General features: G+C 36.8%; 1 protein-coding gene across 1 annotated transcript in view; it reads left to right on the top strand.

Annotated features, from left to right (window-relative positions):
* The first annotated feature begins 4,270 nt into the window (after positions 1–4,270).
* AQR (aquarius intron-binding spliceosomal factor) overlaps positions 4,271–23,537 on the top strand; it is a 107,042-nt gene continuing 87,775 nt past the window's right edge. Inside the window, exons 1-6 of the mRNA XM_082842072.1 lie at positions 4,271–4,523; positions 7,165–7,221; positions 9,495–9,535; positions 15,708–15,743; positions 19,586–19,706; positions 21,943–22,083. Coding sequence (XP_082698198.1) covers positions 4,449–4,523; positions 7,165–7,221; positions 9,495–9,535; positions 15,708–15,743; positions 19,586–19,706; positions 21,943–22,083 — 471 coding nt within the window. The 5' untranslated portion in view covers positions 4,271–4,448. The remainder of the gene's footprint in view (positions 4,524–7,164; positions 7,222–9,494; positions 9,536–15,707; positions 15,744–19,585; positions 19,707–21,942; positions 22,084–23,537) is intronic.

Below are 23,537 nucleotides of genomic sequence, written 5' to 3'. Positions count from 1 at the left end.
ATGAAGTCATTATTACAAACTCTTACCTTCTCTGTAAATCTATAATTTCATTCAGAGCCTTTCATTCATTCTTGGAATGAGTTTGCCTTCTAAGATGTTGTGATCAAAGCCAATCCAAAACTTTCTAAACTTCCCTCCTCTTCACTCAAAAATGTCTATCTTTACTCCTTACTTTTCTCATGTATCTCAGAATAATAATATTCTTCCACTTTTCTGAAGCTAGCTTCTCCTTGCTCTCTCTCCTTCTGGGAGCTTCATCATTAGTCCCTTCTTTTTTCTGGTGTTTTTAGTTTTTCCCTCTCATTGGTTTCTTAAAGAAAATTTCATGTGTTCCTTATTCAGTTATGATGATTTTGGCTGCAAGTAGCAGAATGCCTGACTCAAACTGCTTCTTGCAATGGGGACCTTATTGGCTTATACGACTTGAAGTCCAGCAACTAGATGAGCCCTAGGGTTGTTAAATCATATAGTTGATTCTGGTTCCTTCCATCTGCTCTGCCTTTCACAATGACAAGTTTATTTTCCTTATGGTTTTAGGATGCTTTGTTTGCAATTAGGACTCCATGCTTCCTTCATGGGGGGAGGGTGTGACAGTGAGTGAATGAGAGACCCAGAAACTCCCCCAAGAACAAAGATAAGTTTCCTAGAAGTCTACAGTGAACATTACCTCTCTCACCTGCCAGAATTGCTTCACAGCCACATTCCTGAGCCAACCACTGACAAAGGAGATAGAATTATGTGGAGCTGGACCTAGACCTCAGCCTACTTCCTTCAAGCACAAGGTTGCCTGAAGATAATACAAATACTGGTCAAATTTGAAGTTGCATTTGGAAAGAAGGGAGGAATGGATAGGCAGTCAAAATTTCCACTACACCAAGCTTAAAAAGAGATAGCAGTTGGGCCAAATAACTTTAGTTTTACCTATTATTTTGGTTACTGTTATATTTTACTCTTTGCCTTTTAGGGTCGGAGATATTGAAAATTCATTACACCTACTTCCTCCATTGCCTTTTCGTTCATTAGCTTCTAAGCCCTTTTTTACCTAGTGTTTTCCTCACCACCTCTTGGGAGCTGTTCTATCAACGATCATTGTAGTAGGCATTGTTAGTTGCAACCACATCTTCTCTCTTTCACTGTATATCAGCCAGGTATTCTGGGTAGGACTGATCTTAACTGCAGCTCCAGCAATGGTCATGATCAGTCTAACTCTATCAGAATATTCATCATGACTTAAAGGGATGGGTAACCCAAGACTAAGCCAGTCAATGCACAGTGCTACCTTAGCCAGAGTAATTGGCCTGGAAGAACTGACCTAAGTTGATCTGATCTGTGTGAAACCTTGTACTTATTTCAGTGATTGAGGAAGAAGAAGTGAGTGTGGAGAAGTTTTCTCCGTTTAGGTACCATGAAGAATGCTAGTCTGGGGATGAAGTCAAAATACAAAGCAGAGTAGGGTGGGAGTAGTAGGGGGAGCAGTGCCAAAAGAATGGAGCTGGAAGCTTGATCAACTGCCTGAAGCCTAATTTATCTCTAGACTTTATTTATACCTACAGATTTCCTTTACTTTAAAATCAATTTGAATTAAATTTTCTTTTTCTTACTACAACAAACTATAATGGTCACCAATGGTCTTCTAGTTTCCAAACCCATGGACTTTTTGAAGTTCTTGTCCTTTTAGATTTCTTTGAAGCATTTGACACTATTGACAATCTTGTGTTTTGAAACTTGATTACCTGGTTTCTTTGCTTTCTCCCTTCCTTACTTACAAAACTCATTACAGAAAGCTTGTAAAATGAAAGTTATAAAATGAACATATTATAATTTTAGGATGTCCAAAACCATCATTCAAAACTTGGCTAAGAGAAGTGACATGAAGAGAAGAGAGAGCAGGAAAAAGAGAGAGGGAGAGTTTGAGAGAGAGAGAAGGAGAAAGATTATGATACTGCATTTTTTCAGAAATCTACTAGGTATTATAAATTAGAATCTTTCACATAGTTAGATCCACATATGATCTTATTGGCTTAATATCCTCTTGGCCACAAAATCATAAGGTAAATTACAAATTTAACAAATGCTAATTGGCAAATAAGTTGCTCATCACTGCCCAGATCTCCTCCTGCTACCTCAGACTATGTCTCTATATATTGGAACTATCTTTTCCTTCTACCTTCTGTCTTCTGTGCTGGTACAGGGTTCCACTATTCTTTCAACTGCTTAGGATGAATTTCTCTTTATTCTGTTTCTTCAGTGTCTTCCATACTTATTCCTTCCTCTTCAATTTTACTGCCAGAACCCAAATTTAGGCCATGTTACTTTTGCTTTAGATTTGCAGTAGTCTCCCAACTGGTATTCCCATCCCCACTTTAGCTATTCCAACCCATCTAACAAACTACTGAAAAGTCATCTTCCAAAAGTAGATTTCCAATCAGTGGTTTCCCATTGCCTTCCAAGATAAATACAGTCTCCTTTCTCTAGCTTTTAAGGTTTTGACATGTTAAGCCTGATGGCTCACTCCCAACATTCTCCCAGCATGACCTGCTTTCATGGCTTTATCTCTTCTATGACTATACTAGAAATATTGTCCCTGATGTTTTTGATTATCAAAATCTTATCTACCTTTCAAGATTCATCATAAAAGCTATTCAGAAAATCTTATTTTACCTCTTGTTGTATAGACTCCTTTTGTAAATAAAGTGTAATTAGATACTTTATGTATTCAAAATCTGTTGCATTTAAAATTAGGATCATGCAAATTTTCATCTTTAGCTCTATAAATAAACTTTATACAATAGCAAGTAGAAGGAAAAAAGGATTCCACATTTAATTTCTATATCTACAGACACTTTTTTGTTTTTTCCTTCACAACTGTTTATTTTCAAATGGGCTATAGATGTTACAAAATTCAAAAGTTTCAAAAGGGTGTAAAATGTAAAATAAGACTTCCCTTGCTCCTGTTCTCCCCTCCCCCAGTTCCTCCTCCCTAGAGGCAACCATGTTATCGGTTTCTTGCCTGTGTTCATCCAGGGAAATTTTACTAGAGGTACATGTTTAATTTATATATGGATTTGGGAGTGGTAGAGGTATGCATTCAAACTCAGTAATAAGAAAACATGCAATTCAATTTAAAAATGGGCAAACAATTTGAATAGAGGCTTCTACAAAGAAGATATATGGATGGCAAATAAGCACATGAACAGACATTCAACATCAGTAGTCATTAGGGAAATACAAATTAAAGCTACAGTGAGATATACCACATAACTATTAAAATGGCTAAAATTAAAAAGACTGACTACATCAAGTGTGGGTGAGAAGGAAGAGGAACTGGAACTCTCATATGCTACTGGTGTGAATATAAAATGGTACAACTACTTTGGAAAACAGGCAGTTTCTTAAAAATTTAAACATACACATACCATTTGATCCAGCTATTCCTCTCCTAGGTATTTACTTAAAAGAAAGGGAAACACGTGTCTACATTAAGAAATATATACACGAATGATCTTAGCAGCATTATTTGCAGTAGTCAAAAACTGGAAACAATTCAATGTTCATCCACAGATGAGCAGATTAACAAACTGTGGTATGTCCATAAAATAGAATACCACTCAACAATAAAAAGGCACCAACTATTAATACATGCATCAACATGGATGAATCTCAAAATCATTATGGCGAGTGAAAGAAGAAAGAAAAAAGGTACTGTATTATTTTCATATTTACAAAATTCTATAAAAAGGATACTGATCTATAGCGACAGAAAGCAGATGAGTGATTGCCTGAGAATGGGTGGGTAGAACTGGGATAGGGATGGATTGCAAAAGGGACTAGGAAAATTTTAGAGACATTGGATATGCTTATTATTATGACTTTGGTGATGGTTTCACATATGTATGACTATTTTAAACAAATCAAATTTTACACCCTAAATATGTGCAGTTCATTATATGCTAATTTATATTTCCATGAATCTGTTAAAAAACAGTGAAAATCAAGCCTCGCATTCCCCGTTTAGTTTTTATTTTCACTAATACTTTTTATAGGGTTGAAAGAAACTCCAAGTCTCCCTCTCCCTCCCCGACCCTACCACAGGAAAACCTTAACCAACACCATCTACCTGGTCACTGAGACATCAATCCCGTCTCCCTGGGTGTTTTCTCTCAGCTTCCCGCTAGGGAGCAGGAGGGGGAGGTCGAAGCCCTTGCCTCTCTAGCTCAAAACCAGCGCTTGCATGCACTTCCGGCCCCGCTCTGTTCCGCTTCTTGAAGGATGTACAAGCTGCGGTACGCGATCCCTGTGGTCTGTAAGCGTTGAGGATATTCTGCTCCGCGGGTATTTGCGTCTCGGAGTTAGGCAGCCGCAGTCGCTTCTTAGCGGGAAGTGTATCGGGTTCACCGCTGCTCGGAGCGGTCCTTTGTTTTCCACTGGAGCGGAAGGAGAGTGCTGCCATGACGGCCCCTGCTCAGCCCAAGAAAATCGTGGCCCCTACGGTGTCCCAGATCAACGCGGAGTTCGTGACCCAGGTGCGCTTGGGCGAGTCTGGTGTGTGTGAAGGGGTGGGACGCTGAAGCCCCGAGGCCAGGACGTGGGATTTTTCTTGGGAACGGGAGCACCGACGAGGCATTCGTTTGTCAATTCATACACTCAAGTCTTTTTACTAAAGAGTACGTGCTGTGTACCAGCAACTGTGCTAGCTGTAGGGGAGACCGTGGTGAAAGAGGCTCTGCCCCGAGGAGTTCATGTTCCAGGGGAGACAGACACATGAAAAGAAAGTTATTATGCGAGCTTTTCCGTGTTAGAGTTCGTCGCAGGAGAGATGGATTCACAGAAGGAACCACCCCAGGCACCTGAGACTGGCAAGAAGGTTCCATAGCAGAGGTGATACTGAACTGAGGGTCGAAGGAGGGATAGGCTTATTCTTAGCCTTAGAGTAACCTAGATCTTTGAAGGGAATGGTGAGAATTTGACAAGACACCTGCTCCAAATACATGCATCTACGAAGAGAGCAATCCCGTGGTCAGAGAGCGTTTATTTAAAACCTGTTTATTGTGTTGCATGGTGAACCGCGGTTGGCTTTGAATAGGGAAACACAGCCCTGTAGCACTGAGCAACTTTCCTAATCCTTATTTGTTGCTTTGGGTGTTGGATAAGAGTGCAGGTAGCTCTATGCAGAACTTATTACTCACTTGCTTCTTTCTTCTCTGTGCCCTGTTTCAGCAAATTTGCCAAGGCAGAAGCATAAGAGTCATTTTGAATCCTTTCTTAAAGAGTTCTAATTGCCCTTAGGTTAGTGACTGGAATCATTCACCTTGTTTTGTGATCTGACCCATGCTTATATCCAGTTTCCTCTCTTTTTTTCCTCCTTTTCTCACAGTGTTTAGCCATACTGAACTGCATTTATTTGTGCCATGCAATCTTTCACCTCCTGGCACCTCCTTTCAACATTGTTCCCTCTACTTCATTTTTTTCCCCTACCTTTTCTTATATGGTTAATTCACTGTCATCCATCTACATTAATTTGGAGAGGTTTTTCTGGACAAGTTAGACTAGAACTCCCTTTTCCCATTGCTTGAATTTTTGTGGTAAAAGTTATTAGTTTCCTCCCCTCAGGGATCTTACATTTTAGAGGGATGAGTGAGACAAATGAACAGTGTAGTTTCAGACAGTGATTATTGCTATCAGGAAAATGAAACGGCATTGTGGCAGACTGGGTGGGGTTTATGAAGAGCAGTCAGGAGAGTCCTGACTAAGACCCGAATGAGCTGAGACCTGAATGCAAAAGCTAAGACCTGAATGCAAAAAAGGAGCCAGTCTGGGGAAGAGCAGGGAAACAGTCCAGGGAATAGCAAGTAGATATGCCTTATGGTGTGTATGTAAAGAAGCCAGGAGAGCAAACTTAAGAAGTAAGAGGGAGGATGGTATGAGATGAGGACAGAAAGTATGTAGGGATCCTACCATTTCCCTGCCCCTCCTCCTCCATTATTTCTGAGCACCTGGTACACCTGACTAGAGAAGGGGCTTTTTAATTATTATTGAATGAGTGAGATGTAGAGGTTAAAATTTAGTTTTAAGAAGATCAGATATCTGAACTCTGTGATCTCACTTTTTTTTTTTTTTTTTTATTGTGGTACGCGGGCCTCTCACTGTTGTGGCCTCTCCCATTGCGGAGCACAGGCTCCAGACACGCAGGCTCAGCGGCCATGGCTCACGGGCCCAGCCGCTCTGCGGCATGTGGGATCTTTCCGGACCGGAGCACGAACCTGTGTCCGCTGTATCGGCAGGCGGACTCTCAACCACTGCGCCACCAGGGAAGCCCTGATCTCACTTTTTTTAATGATGGTTAGCATTTTTTAGCAATAACGTATTTTTAAATTAAGGTATGTTCATTGTTTTTTTTAAGACATAATGCTATTGCCACTTAATAGACTACAGTATAGTGTAAATTATATCTTTTATATGTACTGGGAAACCAAACAATTCATGTGACTTGCTTTATTGAGGTGGTCACTTTATTGTGGTGGTCTGGAACCAAACCTGCAATATCTCTGAGGTATCCCTGTATATGTATTTAAATTCACATTTTTCAGGTAAAACCTGCTTGGCTGAAATATAACATACTGACTTTTATTCTTGGTAATAACCCACTGATAAACTACAATTTTTTTTAGGTTTTGTTTAGGTGTGCCTGAATGTGTACTAATCACTTAAAGGTTATTGTTTTGCAAATCAACATTCCTGAGGATTTTGAATCTGTTTTTTAGTACTGGCTCACCTGTTAACTAATTGTAGTCTTGGGCAGCTCATTTAATCTTTCTAGACCTGGGTTTCGTTAGCTCTATGCTGAAGGTGTTTGACTGTGGTTATTAACTTCACCCTATTGTTTCCATAGGAGTAGTTTAAAATATATTTTGTTTTTTTTTAAATCATAGTGGCAGGGTGCCATGCAGGGCATTACTGGCATTCAGTGGATTGGGCCCGAAGATGCTCACTGGTCTGCAAGCCCATATAGTCCCCTTAATAGGTAAATTACTTTATCGCCTTGCCCTGCGCCAGTAGTGCCCTGTTAAGAAACAGCTTGTTTCTGAATGATCTCAGTCTGTTAGTGGTATGAATCTTCAGTGGTATGAATCTATGACTTACTGTTTATACTGTTTACTTTTGCAGTTAGCTTGTAAATACTGGGCTCCCCATATCAAGAAAAAATCACCTTTTGACATAAAGGTAAGTATTTTTGTGTTTGCAACATCCCTTTTGAATAGGTATGCTCTTTGTATCTTTTTCAAGAGCTAATTCGACAGAAGCTCTTCATAATTTTTTTAAAAGTTAAAATGAATGGTTTTCTAAGCTAATAATTACTCATAATAGAAAATTTGGAAAATACAGAAGCTACACATAAGAAAATAGAAATAACTACCCAGAGATAGTTATTTATTTCCTTTAAGCTTTTTAAAAAATGTGTGTGGATTTTCCTGTTTATAGATTCTTAGATTGCTCTGATTTATCATTATTAGGTGATCATGTAATGAATATCTTTGTAAATACACATCAGTTTTCCTACAGTTTGGTTTTTTTTTTTTGCGGTACGCGGGCCTCTCACTGTTGTGGCCTCTCCCGTTGCGGAGCACAGGCTCCGGACGCGCAGGCTCAGCGGACATGGCCGCTCCGCGGCATGTGGGATCTTCCCGGACCCAGGCACGAACCTGCGTCCCCTGTATCGGCAGGCGGACTCTCAACCACTGCGCCACCAGGGAAGCCCCTTCCTACAGTTTTTTTGACAGATCATCTAGGATAAAATCTATTGTTTTCTCTTTTATTTTTAGGTTGATGAACTGAAAGATCTGTAATAATGGTGGAAGAGGTGGAAGTTGTTTAGAGAATTAGATGACTGACGGCCAGTCATATTCAATTAGGGAAGGACTTAGGATTCAGGTGACACAATTTAGAATAAACAAAAGGCAGGATTCCTAATGGAGGATTAATTCTCATTGACATAGGTTCTTAAAGAGAGGTCTTATAGAGCTAACATACACATGCCATTTAACAAGTAGTGAAGACTCGCTTTAAGTTTGCCATTGTAAATTGAATTGTAATAATCTAGGCCCTCTTATTAAAACTGGACTTAATCCCAAATTTCTCACATTAGTTTAGCTTAAATGTTTTATTTATAAATATATTTTTGTTTGCCAGCAATCCCATTTTATTCATCAGGAGGATATTCATAAACTTGACATACATTAATTACTCATAATTATCAGCCAGGTTGCTTTATCTTACTATATGCTGTTTGTGTATGTTTGTGCTTGTATATGTTGGGTCTGGGGGTTCCTAGGGTCATTTTTCATTAATAACAAAAATATCTTTATGAAACTACTAGATTGAGTTGAACTTAATTAGATCAAGGTTTTTAGAGATTAAATTTATATTCAGATCATTTTAGTTAACACTAGATGAAGCTATGTATAAGTTGGTATTTAAAGAAGATTATACCCTTCATTTTATTATTTAATTTGGATTTTGATAAACAGAAAAGCAATGACAGAAAATTTCATAGAAATTCAAGACTTGCTTGCCTCATTGTCTTCCTCCCTTTACCACCCACAAACATTTATTTGAGAAGTATACTTTGAGCAGTTAAAAGACATAGTTGCCATAAAATAATATTATATTATACCATGTTAAAGTACTTCATAATTTTAGAGTAAGTTTTTTTTTAACTACTCTTGTCACTAGCACTACTATTACTTCTGCTACTGATAACTGTTATTAAAGGCTTACCATGTGCCAGGACCTGTACTGAATTCTTTACATGTGTTGTCTTATAGCAACCCTACGGGGTACTTATTATTAGATCCTTTTTGTATACTGGGAAACTGAGCCTTAGAGCAGTCATGCATTCGCAAAGGTTGTAGTCTCCAGCGGTAAAGGTGGATGGTTTGAACCAGGCTTCCAACCCCAGAACCTGAATTCTTATGTATTATACCATCCTACCCACCCTAACCCAAGTAAGTGGAAATTCTGAGGTTTTATCATATGTGCTTGGAAAACAGGATGTAATGATTAGCATTTGCTTCTGTTATGTCTTTGCACTTTCAGTTTACTTTCTGGTTTTTGAAAGCACTTTGTTAAAACTCTTAGGTGGAGCCTGTTAACATTTATATACTTTGTTAAGTTTAAAAAAATATCCTGATCTTGTGAATTTTTATTTTCCCTAGAAATGAAATAAATACATGATTTTAATAATTATTTCTAGAATTATTTTTATTTAGATATATTTTATTATTTATTTTTTCCTACTGCTTTGCTTTCTGTTATTTTACATTTTGAGGGATATAATGGGATTATAAAAAATCTCTTAAATATTATTTCAATAGCAGTGATATTTGATAGCTTTCCTAAACCACCTTGTTTTGTGTAATCTCAGTAATTGAAAACTCTCAATTTCGAGTCTGAAAAAAAGTTATTTGAGATATTAAACATTTTTATATTTTTAACAGGTGATTGAAGATATATATGAGAAAGAAATTGTCAAATCAAGGTAGGAGTGAGTTTAATTTTCATACATAGGAAGTAGATGGGACTAACTTGGATCTCATTTGAACTTCTAAACTAAATGTAATCATAAACTTGGAACTTTCCTTCTTTTCATTTGGTCATCAAGGAGATGGTGACTAGAAAAACTACATCTAGCTGCTGAAGAGGCATAAGATATTTTTTTGCCTTTTAATTTTTGGCTCAGATTAGAGGGATTAAGTTCTTTAGGGTTTATTTTGTTTTTGAAGGAACGTGAGGAAGAGTAAATATGGAGATTTTAAAATTTCAGTTCAACTAATACTAATTTTCTTATTTTCTGATAAATCTTTTTGAAAGATTATTTAAAAATTGGAAAAGTAAAATATACATGATAATAATTAAATACAAAATAATATGCATTTTGTACGTAATGTACAAACTATATATATAATAAAAAATAAAAATTATTTTGAACAGTACACAGAAAGGGTAAGTTTCAGTACATCTTCTTCCCTGTCCCTTAACCCTCAGTTTCTTTACTTATGTATACATCTGTTCCAGTTCCCTACCCCTTTGATTTTTTTTTAAACAGCAAGGAGTTTATACTCTACATACCATTCTGCATCATGACTTTTTTTTTTTTAAACAATGTGTCTTGGGCATATTTCCATATCTACACCTGTAGATATATATGCCCAATGAGTATTTTAAAAGGTAACTAACCGTTTTAATATGACATAGAAACATTTGTGTTATGAATGTCATAGACCTTATAAAATCTCAGATTTTATTTTTTTCATGTGTTTGAGTCTTAGGAGGTAAATTTTACTAAATATTGTAAAGGCAGTGTCAAAATAAGAGGCCAGTCATTTTTTAAAAATATTTATTTATTTATTTATTTATGTTTGGCTGTGTTGGGTCTTCGTTGCTGCGTGCGGGCTTTCTCTAGTTGTGGCGAGCGGGGGCTACTCTCCGTTGCAGTGCTCAGGCTTCTCATTGCGGTGGCTTCTCTTGTTGTGGAGCACCAGCTCTAAGCACGCAGGCTTCAGAAGTTGTGGTGCGTGGGCTCAGTAGTTGTGGCTCGCAGGCTCTAGAGCGCAGGCTCAGTAGTTGTGGCACACTGGCTTAGTTGCTCTGCGGCATGTGGGATCTTCCCGGATCAGTGCTCGAACCTGTGTCGCCTGCATTGGCAGGCGGATTCTCAACCACCAGACCACCAGGGAAGTCCCTGTGCAAACTATTTTAAGAAACAAGTTTTCGGGCAAAGTGAAGACAAGAAGAATCTAAGAATGCAAACAACATATGTAAAAGCACTTAAAAATAAAAGACTATTTTACTGACATTGATGATTAGTGTCAGCATGTGGGATCTTCCCAGACCAGGGCTCGAACCCATGCCCCTGCATTGGCAGGCAGATTCTTAACCACTGTGCCACCAGGGAAGTACTCTAGTTGTTTTGTTTTAGCAGTCCCTTCTTGAGCCTGTAGAAGTAGGTTGGGCCAAAGACCATGTTAAGGTTTGTTTGTTTGTTTGTTTTAAATTTGAAGAGAAGTAGGAAACCAGTGAAGCATGATGGTGGTAGTTTTAAATTTTGGAGGGAGCAAGAGGCAGGAAATTAGTTAGGTGAATATTGTTGTAGTCAGATTGAAGATAATGATGGCATGGACTAGCATGGAAAGTTGAGATAGAGAAGAGTTACCAATCTGAGAGATAGAAGTGCTTGGTGGTTGGATGTGGTGAACACAGGAAGGGAGGAATCAAGGATGACTCCAAAATTTTTGGCAAAGGTTGTCAGGTGATTAGGTGCCATTACTGACTTTTGCTGTTGGTGATGGTGGTGGGATTGGGTGTAGATCACTAGTCGCTTTTGGAAATGTTGAATTCTAGCCACTAAAGAGCTATAGAGAGAGATGTAGAATAAGCAGTTGGGTATTTAGGTGTAGAGTTCTGAAGAGAGGATTGGGTTGAGCCTACTTTGTATCAACCACCATTTCAATGCTAAGGGTGCATCAGTGAACATGGCAGATGAAGCCTCTACTCATGAAGCTGTGTTCTAATTCTTATCTAGACAGACAAAATATATACATATATATACATATATATATAGTATCAGCAGGTAGTAAGTGCTATGAATTAAAGTGGGATTAGGGTATAGCGACAGGACTGCTATTTTAGATTGATGATCAGGCAAAGATCCTCTCTTAGAGTGAAGTAAGTCAGAAAGAGAAAAACAAATATCGTACATTAACACATATATGTGGAATCTAGAAAAATGGTGCAGATGAACGTATTTGCAAAGCAGAAATAGAGACACACACGTAGAGAACAAACGTATAGACACCAAGGGGAGAAAGAGGGGGTGGGATGAATTGGGAGATTGGGGTTGACATATATATACTACTGTGTATAAAATAGATATTTAATGAGAACAGAATTTGTAGCACAAGGAGCTCTACTCATTGCTCTGTGGTGACCTAAATGGGAAGGAAATCCAAAAAGAAGGGGATATATGTATACATATAGCTGATTCACTTTGCTGTACAGCAGAAACTAACACAACATTGTAAAGCAGCTATACTCCAATAAAAGAAAATAAAGATATCACATTTGAGCAGATATGTAACATATGACTTGTTGGTTGAAAGTGGGTATGGAGGAGATTGCCTGAGGAAAGTAAACTGAAGATGAGCGGGTAGATAAATTCTAGGACCCTTTTTTATTATATATTAAGGATATACTAATCTGGAATTTACCTTGAACATTCAGAGCTAGTTCTCTGCCTCTTTGTAGAACAGGGTTTCACTCCAGTGGATTGCTTAGGGTTATGGGGTTTTTTTTAATTTAAACCTTTGCTACTAATATTGCTTCCTTGAATATAATTTTTATATAATAAACAACTAAAAGCTGCTGGTGATTTTTAAGTTACGTAGACTTGGCTAAGTCATTTTTAATTGCTGAAAGTAGTAACAGTCGTTGGCGGGGCTCCCTAAGTCTTATCACGGCACTCTTAACAGCCGTATTCTCATCTTGTACACATTTAAACACTTGAATAAAAGTGACCTGATTGCATTTTGCCCTCAAATCCTTAAGTTCAAAAAGTTAAATAATGCACCTGTGTAGCACAAAAACTGTAGTGTATATTTAAAAATTTAAATGACCATTTTTTTTTAGACTAGTGCCTTGTGGAAGCTGTTTTGCAGAGTTATGTGCTCGTAGCTTCTTCATTATTGGGGAATGGCTTAATGTAAGATTTATTTACTTGTTTATAGGCTATCAAAATAGGCAGTTTATAGGCATAAGGCACTCTTAATATGATACATTAAGGTTCTTATAATATACGTTTTTTTGTACATCATCCCTATTTCCTTAGGAGGCATCTGGGAATTAAATCAATCAGTTCTTATATTATTATGGTATAAATGATCACTTCTAGAATCTCAAAATTAGGTAGATCTTAAAATACCATATTGTTCAGTCCCCATTGTAGTGTGTGGTATATTACACAAAAGATTCATATTTGCTATCCTTACCATTATCAGATTTGGTGAATTTGTCTTAATGTATTTTTATCTGTTTGATTTTAAAATATTAAAAGTAACAGTAATTGTCATTTCTGGAGTGCTTGCTATGTGCCAGCTTCTGATCTCAGCACATTGTATATAGCAGCGTATTAATCCTCACAACAATTCTGTGATAGGTACCGTTATCCTCATTTTATGGATGATGAAACTGAGGTATAGAGAGATTAAGTAACTAGCCCAAGATATTTTACCATGGATACAGACAGCACCAGGTTATTAAATCCTTGTTCTCTGGCTCTTATCCAATACTCTGTTCTTAAATAGGACAGGGTCCATGTGCCCTTTAGGACTCTCTTAACCCACACACTTTGGTATGATTATTAATCCTGTTAATCCATCCAAGTGATTTTTATACTGAAAGATAAAAAAGGGATGACTTTTAGAGCAATTTACTTTTGCCAGTGTTTATATTTCTTTTTATTAAAAATGTTTAAACCTCTTTACTGTGAAATTAACAGAAAGCACATAAAATGTACAGAAACATTTAGCCTTCTGAATTTTTACCACCACTGAGGTAAAAAAACCAACCTTTTAGCATCCCACAAACCCTTATGTGCCCTTTACTATATCATTTAAATATGTAAGTATGCAAACGTGAACACTATAGTTTAGTTTTGCTTGGTTTTAAACTTTAAATAAATGGAATCACATGATATGTACTCTTTTGTGGCTGGCTTCCTTTGTTCACAATTATTTTTTGATTTTTTAATCATCTATTTAACAATAAATCTGGAGTAGGTAGTTCAGAAGTTCATAATGTGAGGGTCTTTGTCAGCCTTTTAACAAACTTTCTGGCTTTCCCTATGTGATTGCAAAGGGGCTACCACAGCTCCAGACCTCATGTTTTCACATAACCATATCCCAAGAGAGATAGCAGAGGGCAATTATAGCAGCAAAAAAACCCTTTGACTACCCCTCCCCACTCTTTTTTTTTTAATCAAATTTAATCATCCAGTTAACAATATGGTTAATAGACCCAATGTATTGTACATAAATTATCCAGCTTTGGGAGGATTTAATGAAATGCATGTTAAACCCTTGACCGGAGTCAGGCTTTACAAAGCATGCTCTCAGTAAATATTGGTAACTTAATAAAATAACCATCCCCAAATCCTTTATTTATATTTCTCATTATTTCTTATACTTTTCATCCTTATCTTTAAAGATTTTCTGGCATAATATCTAGTCTCTAGACCCATTTTTATATCTTATATGTATCCCTTTAGTTAAGTTCTTTATCTGTCTCAGAAAGTTTACTGGCAGAAGTGTAAAACCCCCAATTTAATGAACACCACCAAGATTGCTATAAGAGAAATTGAGTGTTTTTGCATTATCTTGACCCATCAAAACTGATTTTTCACTTGTCCAGTCATCCACCGGAAAAAAAAAAATTGACCACTTCACCTCTTTTGTACATGAGGAAACTGGGTCCCAGGGTGTTTAAGGATGTTGCCAAGGTAACAGTAAATCATGACTAGAATACTGATCTATCTCGTGAACCAAGATTTTCTTTCTTTCATCAATGAGGTCCTGTTTGTGGCTGAAGAAATTAAGGGTGCAGGTATTTGCGTAGCAGGGCCTGAATTCTGTTGTCTAACACACATGTGAAGTGAAATGCCTGCAGCTGGAGATCTAGAGTGTACAACACAAGCTTTTGTATCCTCTCAGTGGCTTTGCTGGCTGTAGAAGCCAGTGCCTTGGCAGTGTTCTGTCTTTGTGCTATTGCACAGTTAAATCCTTCATTTCATTCTCACTAAAGTTCTCTGACATTGCTTGCTCAGGAAACTATTTAAGAGATCAGAAATCAGTGGAATAGGATTTTGACAGGATAATGGTCTCTTGGGGTATTATAAATTTATAATGCATACTGATTTAATTTTCAAAGCTGGGGGCTAATATCCAGTGGCATGGTTCTGGTCTGGCTACTTTATTGTCAATATACAAAATGATAAAACTAAATTAGTGGACGTTTGAACCTACCTTTGGAAGGCTACCTTGTAACTACTGCATCATTTATCCATATAAAACAAAACACTCTGATTTTTAAAGTATATAAAGAGATATCTGATATTCCCTCCACAATTTTCTAATATTTTAAACTTAATGTCAAGGCTACAGAAGCCTGATTCCCATGTTTGTGATATAGATACATGTGTCCCTTGTGCTTATAGGAGGCCATGATTTCAGCAGAATGTTTTCATTTGATTATTAAATGGACGAATGTTAGTCAGTGTTTAAGAAATTGAGACAGGCTAGCTTTTGGCAGTTGTGATCTAATATTATGAATATTGATGAGCACTTGTGTTTTGATTAAAATTACTTGGCTTATTAATGTATGTGTTGTATCCTCGTATGTCATGGTGCTGATTGTGTTTGTTATATGGGTAGGATATAAGTAACTGTTCTTAGACAGTTTTTAAAAATAAAATAAACTATCTGAAACAAAATACAAACAAAAATAAAAAGAAAATTTGCTTTTTTTCAATGCATAAATAAATATAATTATTCTGATATGTGAGTCAAAATTAAAACAAGATTCCAAAGTACATCTGCATTAGTAACTCAGAAATGTTTATTTTCTCTATTTAAATATTTTTACTATTTTTATATTTTTAGGTTTGCCATCAGAAAGATAATGCTCTTGGAATTTAGGTGAGTTTAAAGGCTTTACTTTGATGAAGTTAAAGATGACAGTGTGACTTAACTTTTAGCTAAGTTTTCTGTACATTTCTGTGAGTGGATAAGAAAATAATTATAAATTTTAAAAGATTTATATTTTTGTGATTGGCTTATTTTGGAATACGTGTATGATAGCCTTTGTTTTCAAAGATGATGTTCCATTATTAGTGTAACTTGTATTTTGAGTTGTTTTTCACTAATTAAGATAGTGTGTGCTGAGCAATTTCTGAACTCTTCTTTGGTTCCTCTAGTGATAATGGGAGTAAATTGGAATGCATTCTGTAGCCATTTTTTCCTTCCAGGCTAACTTGTTATTACTAAGCCAGCATTGTTCTGACCTAAGCCACTGATAAATATTTCAGATGAAGAGAATATATAATTTTTAGGTTACAATTTAGATTATATTACAACCAGGTGTGGCCAGTGGGCTGGAAGTAAAAGACAAGGTTGCTGTTGATGATAGTAGTATCTGCCGTTTATTGAACCTTGCGCTAGGCACATTGTTAATAAACATTTTACATACAGAGCACTCACAGAAACCCTGCAAAGTCAGTATTCTACTCTCCACTTAGTGAAGGAGGAAACTGAGGTCAGAGCAGTTATTTGTTAAAGATAATGCATTTAAGTAATTGGCAGAGCTGGGATGCCAATGTCTGATGCCAAAGCTCATGGTTTTTCCACTTCTCCACACTTCTTGAGGTCTAGTCTGCATCAGAAGTCAGTCTCTAGTAACAACTGTTTCTCCCTACATACACTGATATGATCCTCACAAAAAATGTCATGATGTAGGTGTTCTTATTATTTTTACGGAGAGAAATTGAAGTTTATAGCTATGAATTAACTTATAAATAGACTCCTACTATATCTTAAGAACTGTATTGTCACTGAATACTTGATCTCATTTAATCCTCATGATAATCCCAGTAAGAGCTTCCTTATTTTATAGAGAACACTGAGGCTAGAAATTGGGTCCATCTGGCCCTTAGATTAATATGCCCTTTTCATCATATCATGCCATCTTTCAGAAGGAAAGTAAATAAAAATCAAGAGGATGCTGATATATGATTAGGATAAAGCCAGAATTCTATGGTCCTGGCAAATATCAGATACCAAGAGAATTGCAGGAACTGAAGGAGAAAAGCAGCAGAGCATATTGAAGGCATCAGTGACAGTGAAAGTTTTTTTTTTTTTTTTTCCGGTACGCGGGCCTCTCACTGTTGTGGCCTCTCCCGTTACGGAGCACAGGCTCCGGACGTGCAGACTCAGCGGCCATGGCTCACGGGCCCAGCCGCTCTGCGGCATGTGGGATCCTCCCGGATCGGGGCACGAACCCGTGTCCCCTGCATCGGCAGGCGGACTCCCAACCATTGCGCCACCAGGGAAGCCCAGTGAAAGATTTTTAATAACTGAAAAAGGGGGTTGTTACCGTCCAGGAACTTTTATCTATAATAATTTCTGGATTAGAATGCCATTTTCTCTGTGCCAACCTCCAGACATAATGAATCTCAAGTTTGTAATAGAGATAATTGATGGTCTCTTGCTAGAGTGAAAACTGAGATGGCATGGAGGAGGTGCCTGGGTACAGGAGAGTGAACTGAATCTTTGATGAAATGCATAAGAGGGACGTGTTATTATATAGATTACATTTGCTGTGATTGCCAAAATAGAATCAAGGAATTATTGAACAGTCCTTACGTTTGGATTAAAGAGATGTAGTTTGGAGTCAGTTCTGTATCATGTGTATATCATGGAGATAACTGCATCATCTTGGGCAAATCATTGACTCTAATATTCTCAGATTCATCATCTGAAAAATGTAAAGAATAGGTTTGGAGTTTGCTGTGTAGTCAGATAATACCCAAGACATTACTGTTAAAAACTGTGGCAAAACAATGATATCTGTGGGGCATCTGGCAGGAACAAATATGAAGATACTCTGAAAGGACATGTATTCCAACTATACTGCAAAACAGCTAAAACCCTGGTAAAGATGAGTTCAAACTCCCAATTACAAAGCACATTAAAGCAAGATTTAGTTGAAACAATAAAGAATAGAATTAGATATCCCCCAGAAAATCCCAGGTAATTATATAATTGATACACACTGTCCAATCATGTTTAAAATTATTATGGGCATAATAGAACACATAGAATATGTGAACAAGAAACAGGACACTAAAAATGGACAGTTTGGGGGAAAATGAAAATAAAAATCATTGAAATTTAAAAACTCAATGGGCAAATTAAATAGATGAGACACAGCTAAAGAGGGAATTAATGAATGGGGATTTAGAGCTGAGGAAATTAACAAATAATAGCAAAGAGAAATAAAGATGGAAAGTGTACAAGGCAATTAAGAGATCTAGATGCTAGAATGAGAAGATCCATTAGGAGTTTCAGAAGAGATTTAGAGAGAATGAAGGAGTGTCATTTTAGAAGAGATGATATTAAGAATTTTCTACAGTTGAAACATATGAGTCTTTTAGATTCAGGAAGTATATATAGCGAATTGTGAACAGAGGAACAGTGACAGGGTAAAGATCTTAAAATCTGCTGGAGAGAAAAAGACAGATTACTAAAAGAGGAAGAAGAACAAATTGATTGTAGACTTCTCAATTGTAATGATAGAGAAGATAGTAGTATGAGACTAGTACATAGAAAAAAAGAACTATCAACCTAGAAAGAATTCTATCACCAGCTAAACTGCCATGAAATGAAGAGATTTCAGACAGATTCACATTAACAGACTTGGTAATGGAAGTTCTAAAGGGCATAATTCAGGAAAAAATTTAAGCTTATAAGAAAGGAATGATACGAAGTTTCATGCATTTTATTTATGAAAGAGTAGTCTCTAACTTGGAGCCTTTTGGCCGTTGTTTAGGATAAAATACTATTTACCGGTTTCCTAGGCTCTTGCAAATTAAGCAAGAATGATTGCTAAAGATAGACCCATAGAAATACCAACGTGAGCAGACCTTTGAAGAATAAGAGAAAGTAGAAAAATTATATGCTATAGCAGAATCTAAAATGCATAACTCTGCGTGTGTGTGCAAGTATGTGCACGTGCACTTGTAACCAATTGAAAAGTAATACGTGTGGAGTGATTTAAAATGGGAACAAAAAGTCCTTCTTTTTTGCATTAGTGCTTGAGAGTATTTTATAACCCCGTACAGTAACTGATGTTTATAATTACTCTGAATAAGAAATGGCTAAGCTTTGTTTTAGAAATCAGAAATACTTACTTCGTTTAGGAATATTTTCACCAAAGTCTTAGAATAAGAATTTTGGCATCTTGAGGGGGAAATGCCAGTTACCTTGAAAACTGACTTATGTGGAATACCTTGTAAATTAAGTAACAAATCCTCTTTTTGATTTGTTAAGTCTCTTTGTTTCCAGAAATCATTTGGTCCTGATGTGAGTTCATGTTAATTTCTCAGATACATTTCTCTGTGAAGCTGCCCATCATATTCCATTTTAGAGCTGATATTTGCCAGATATTTTTATTTTTTACTCCACGAAATGCCTTAGATAAGGGAATATCCAGTGCTCTAATGGTGATAATTATATATGTCAATAACCTTTGAGGTCTTCCTGCTTTAAAAGTATAAGACTCATTCTCCAAAGCCACATTTGCTACATATGTTTATAGTAGGTAGCACTGACCTACATTATAGGTAAATTTGTGAAGGATTCTCAAACTATAAATATAGATTTTGAAAAAGTTATAAATAATTAGGCTTTTTCAGGGGAGTGATATATTACAAAGAAGTGGTGGTAACTAATGAAATATTCTATGCCTTTTCATTCTTCCACAGCCAGTATCTTGAAAATTACCTCTGGATGAATTATTCTCCAGAAGTGTCCAGCAAAGCCTATTTAATGTCAATCTGCTGTATGGTGAATGAGAAGTTCAGAGAAAATGTCCCTGCATGGGAGGTAACAGATTTAAATTACTTCATAGCTTTCTTACTGTGCTCACTTAAGTCATTACAAAGTAGCACACTTTTTACCAATAATAAATAATGTTTTTAGAACAGAACTTTATCCAATAATAAATTAAATGTTGAGAAAAAGAATGGGTGTATGAAAAATAATATTAGATTTCTTTCGGTTTCAATACTCTCTTTAAACTAATTTACTGTGAATTGAAAAATTATGAATGTGGAGTTATTTTTCTGCTTTGAACTTAAAACAGAGTGGCATGAGTTATAAAGACTTTTACATCAGATAAAGTCAAATTTATATTAAGTAGCACAAACAGATAATGCTTAAATGAGATATTTTTCAGTGCCTTGTTTCACAGCAGGGGGTATATATTTGTAGTTTTATGTGAATAAAGTAGTGTTTCCAAAGTTGAGACAGATATATTGTAATTTCAATTTTCTCTTTGTCTCTGATTTGGGATGTTTTCCCTTTTTGACATTTCTAATAGACTGACATTTTCTCTTTGTGCTACTGTAGTAGAGGCTTGATCAGCTAGTAGAGGTCCAAAATTTTGGCTTTCTTTGGCCACCATGAAATGGTCAGCTTATCAAAAGAGTTTCTTCCCCTCCAGTCATACTTTTTTAAATAAGGAAAGGCATGGGTACTTGTCATCTCTTTTGAGGGGACAGTCTCCAAAATGAAAATGTGTTAACATTCTTTAAGATAAAACCATGGACACTTCACTGAAATATTCATTAAGTGACAACCATCATATGGCAGATTAGAACCCAGAGTAAACTAAGGGCCTTGTGTCTTATTGAGAGATCTTAGGGATTTCGTGAAGTTGCTTCGAACTACCAAAGGAAGGGAGAGGGAAGCCAGAGAATGACTTGATCAGTTTGTAGGTATAAAAACCACTTTGGTGATTAGAGCTTGAAACAGAGAAAAGACAATACAGATAAAGAGAAGAGGTTACACACAGGTTTGGAAACTAGAATTGATTAGACTTGATAATTGAAGTAGCTTTAGCTGGGAGAGGTATTATTTCCAATAACCTTCCAGGCTTGGGCAACTGAATGTAAAAGATGAGAGTGCCATTTACCAAGATAGGTAGAAGAGGGTTGAGAAATACTTTGGAGGGTACAAAATTATTGAATTGAGTTTTGGACTTACTGAGTTTAAATTGCTTTTGGAATATCTAGGTGGAATTGTTTAGTAGACAAAGGAATCTAAGGGTCTAGAGAAACCTGGACTGAAAATGTGTATTTAGAATCATTAGCATATGGTAGTTGAAGTAATGGGAGGGGGAAAAGAAGAATGAGGCTAGAACCCTAGGAACACTGGTCTGTAAAGTGACAAAGGAGGAGGAGCCTTCAGCACATTGAAAAGGGGTTGAGTGTTGGTAAGAGTCCTTTGCACTTGACAGCTGTAACAACTTCAGGGAGTGCTGTGGGTGGAAACCTGTTGTAGGGAAGTAAGTGAAAACAGCTAGTGTAGGCCACACATTTGGAGCACATGCCTATGAAAGAAGGGAGAGGTAAGTAACAGAAAGAAACTAGGTGGGGAGGTAGATCACAGAGAGGCTTGAATATATTTACATTATTTACCTTTTTTTTTTTAACATTATATGTTAAGAGTAAAGAGAATATAAAGGAAAGGCTGTCTTTGAGATTAGAGTGGGAAGACTTTAGTTTTTGCTAAAGATGTTGTTTCTTTTGTTTAAATTAGAAGAGTTAAAACACTTTAGATCTTTAATAAGAAAACAAAGCCTAAGCTAATTACCAGCCTAATCCTTGAAGAAAAAATAAAGGAATTGAAGCCATTATTATTTTTTTTTTTTTTGTGGTACTCGGGCCTCTCACTGTTGTGGCCTCTCCCGTCACGGGGCAACAGGCTCTGGACGCGCAGGCTCAGCGGCCACAGCTCACGGGCGCAGCCACTCCGCGGCATGTGGGATCATCCTGGACCGGGGCACGAACCCGCGTCCCCTGCATCGGCAGGCGGACTCTCAACCACTGCGCCACCAGGGAAGCCCGAAGCCATTATTTTATTAGCTGAACGGTTCTGCAACTCTCACATAGTCCTGCCAGAAACCTATATTTGACTTGCTACCGTTAATAAGAAAGCAAATAATCTTTTTGTAATTATTAGGTATTGTTAATGGACTACTAAAAAGTCCGCCAGTGTTTGCTTAAAGGAGAAGAGGTGAGCAAGCCATTTCAAAATGAATTTTTATTTCTCTTTTCAGACTTTTAAGAAGAAGCCAGATGACTTTCCATTCTTTTTCAAGTGTATCTTGAAAGCGGCATTAGCTGAAACTGATGGTGAATTTTCCCTCCATGAACAGACAGTCTTATTGCTTTTTCTTGATCATTGCTTCAATAGTTTGGTAATTTTTCTTTATCTTTTGGGGAAACGTTCAAGTTTTCTTGTTCTTTTCAGTTGAATGTAGATGAGATTACCTCTGTAGCCAACTCTTCATAGTAGTGGGGAATGAGGATAATGCTAACAGCTTGATTTCAGCCCCTTCTCAGTAAAATCTTTTTATAAGATCTGTTTGCTTTTTAATAGATTTAGACTTGAACACTCCTTTTCTCTAGCCTCTAAGTAAAATGATAATAAGAGCTGAAGTTCTCCAGACGTAGAGCAGCAAAGAGTCTAATATGAACATTGAGTAATGAGATCTGTGTGTGTAAGCTATACACAGAAACATGGTTTCATTACTTTTCAGTCATACTTCATGCATAAGCTGGCAGGTCAGCAGGAGAGTTATGTTTTGAGTTGACTGTGTAGGGGTGGTTATGGGTGATCTTTGAAAGTCTTTTGGATTGTGTATGACACTTTTCATTCTTCATAGGATTATCTTCTAAAAAATTAATATTTACCGTAATTACTATTTCACTCGTGCTTCTCTACTGTGGTTATCTGAAGGTATATACCTATTTATTTAAAGATAGGTGCTTCTGAATTGATAGTGCATTTAGACCCATACAGGAGAATGCATGGGGTTTTTTCTTTCCCTGAAAACAGTCTTGGTAGATGGATGATGATTATCTGTTTCCATGTAGTACCTCACATGGATCTTGTAAAGACATAAGAAAAAGATTTATGATGTGTCACTATGATCTCTTTAACATTTATTAAATTAAACAAAGCAAATATAAATAGATGTGATTCCTTGTCAGCAATTGAACAAAACCAAGATTTAATTAGTATTAGTAGTTTGGTGCTAGGTTTAATTAACTTAAAAGCTAGCTTATTATTGAAATACTTGATTTTTTTCAGCTTACCATCAGTTCTCATTATTTGAGGTAGCTACGCTCTATAAAGTAGCTGCGAACACTGAATTAGCTATAACTGAACCATTCCTCTTGGGGAAAATACAGGGTTAGGTTCATGCAAGCCTCTGGTCACGACAAACTGATCAGCGTATAACTGTTCTATGTGTTTCTGTTTAAAGTCACCTTATGTAATATATGTTGTTGATTCATTAACATTAAACTCATGGTCAACAGTGCTGTAACTTAGAACAAACCTTATCTAACACACATATTTCCTCTGTAAGGCACATCACAGCCTTCTAACGCCCAGGAACACTGGACGACACTTCAGTCCTGTGCTTGGGGCCATTTTAGATAGCAAAATCACCAACAAAAAACACAATAATGTGAAAAAGTAGCGCTAAATAGACCAGAAAAAGATGCTAGTGTATAATATGAGAGCTGAAGCAAGAAGGCAGAGCATCACCTTGTCCAGCCTCAGCTGGAAATGTGTGTGTCGGGCAGCTCACGTTTTTCTCTGCTCTGTGCGGACAATGAATGACAACAAAAGCTTTGGGAATAT

The sequence above is a fragment of the Leucopleurus acutus genome, assembly GCF_964270905.1.
Source record: "Leucopleurus acutus genome assembly, chromosome: 1".
NCBI classification, from domain to species: Eukaryota; Metazoa; Chordata; class Mammalia; order Artiodactyla; family Delphinidae; genus Leucopleurus; species Leucopleurus acutus.
Note: the sequence above shows the minus strand (reverse complement) of the source record. Positions and strands in the feature narration are given on the sequence as shown.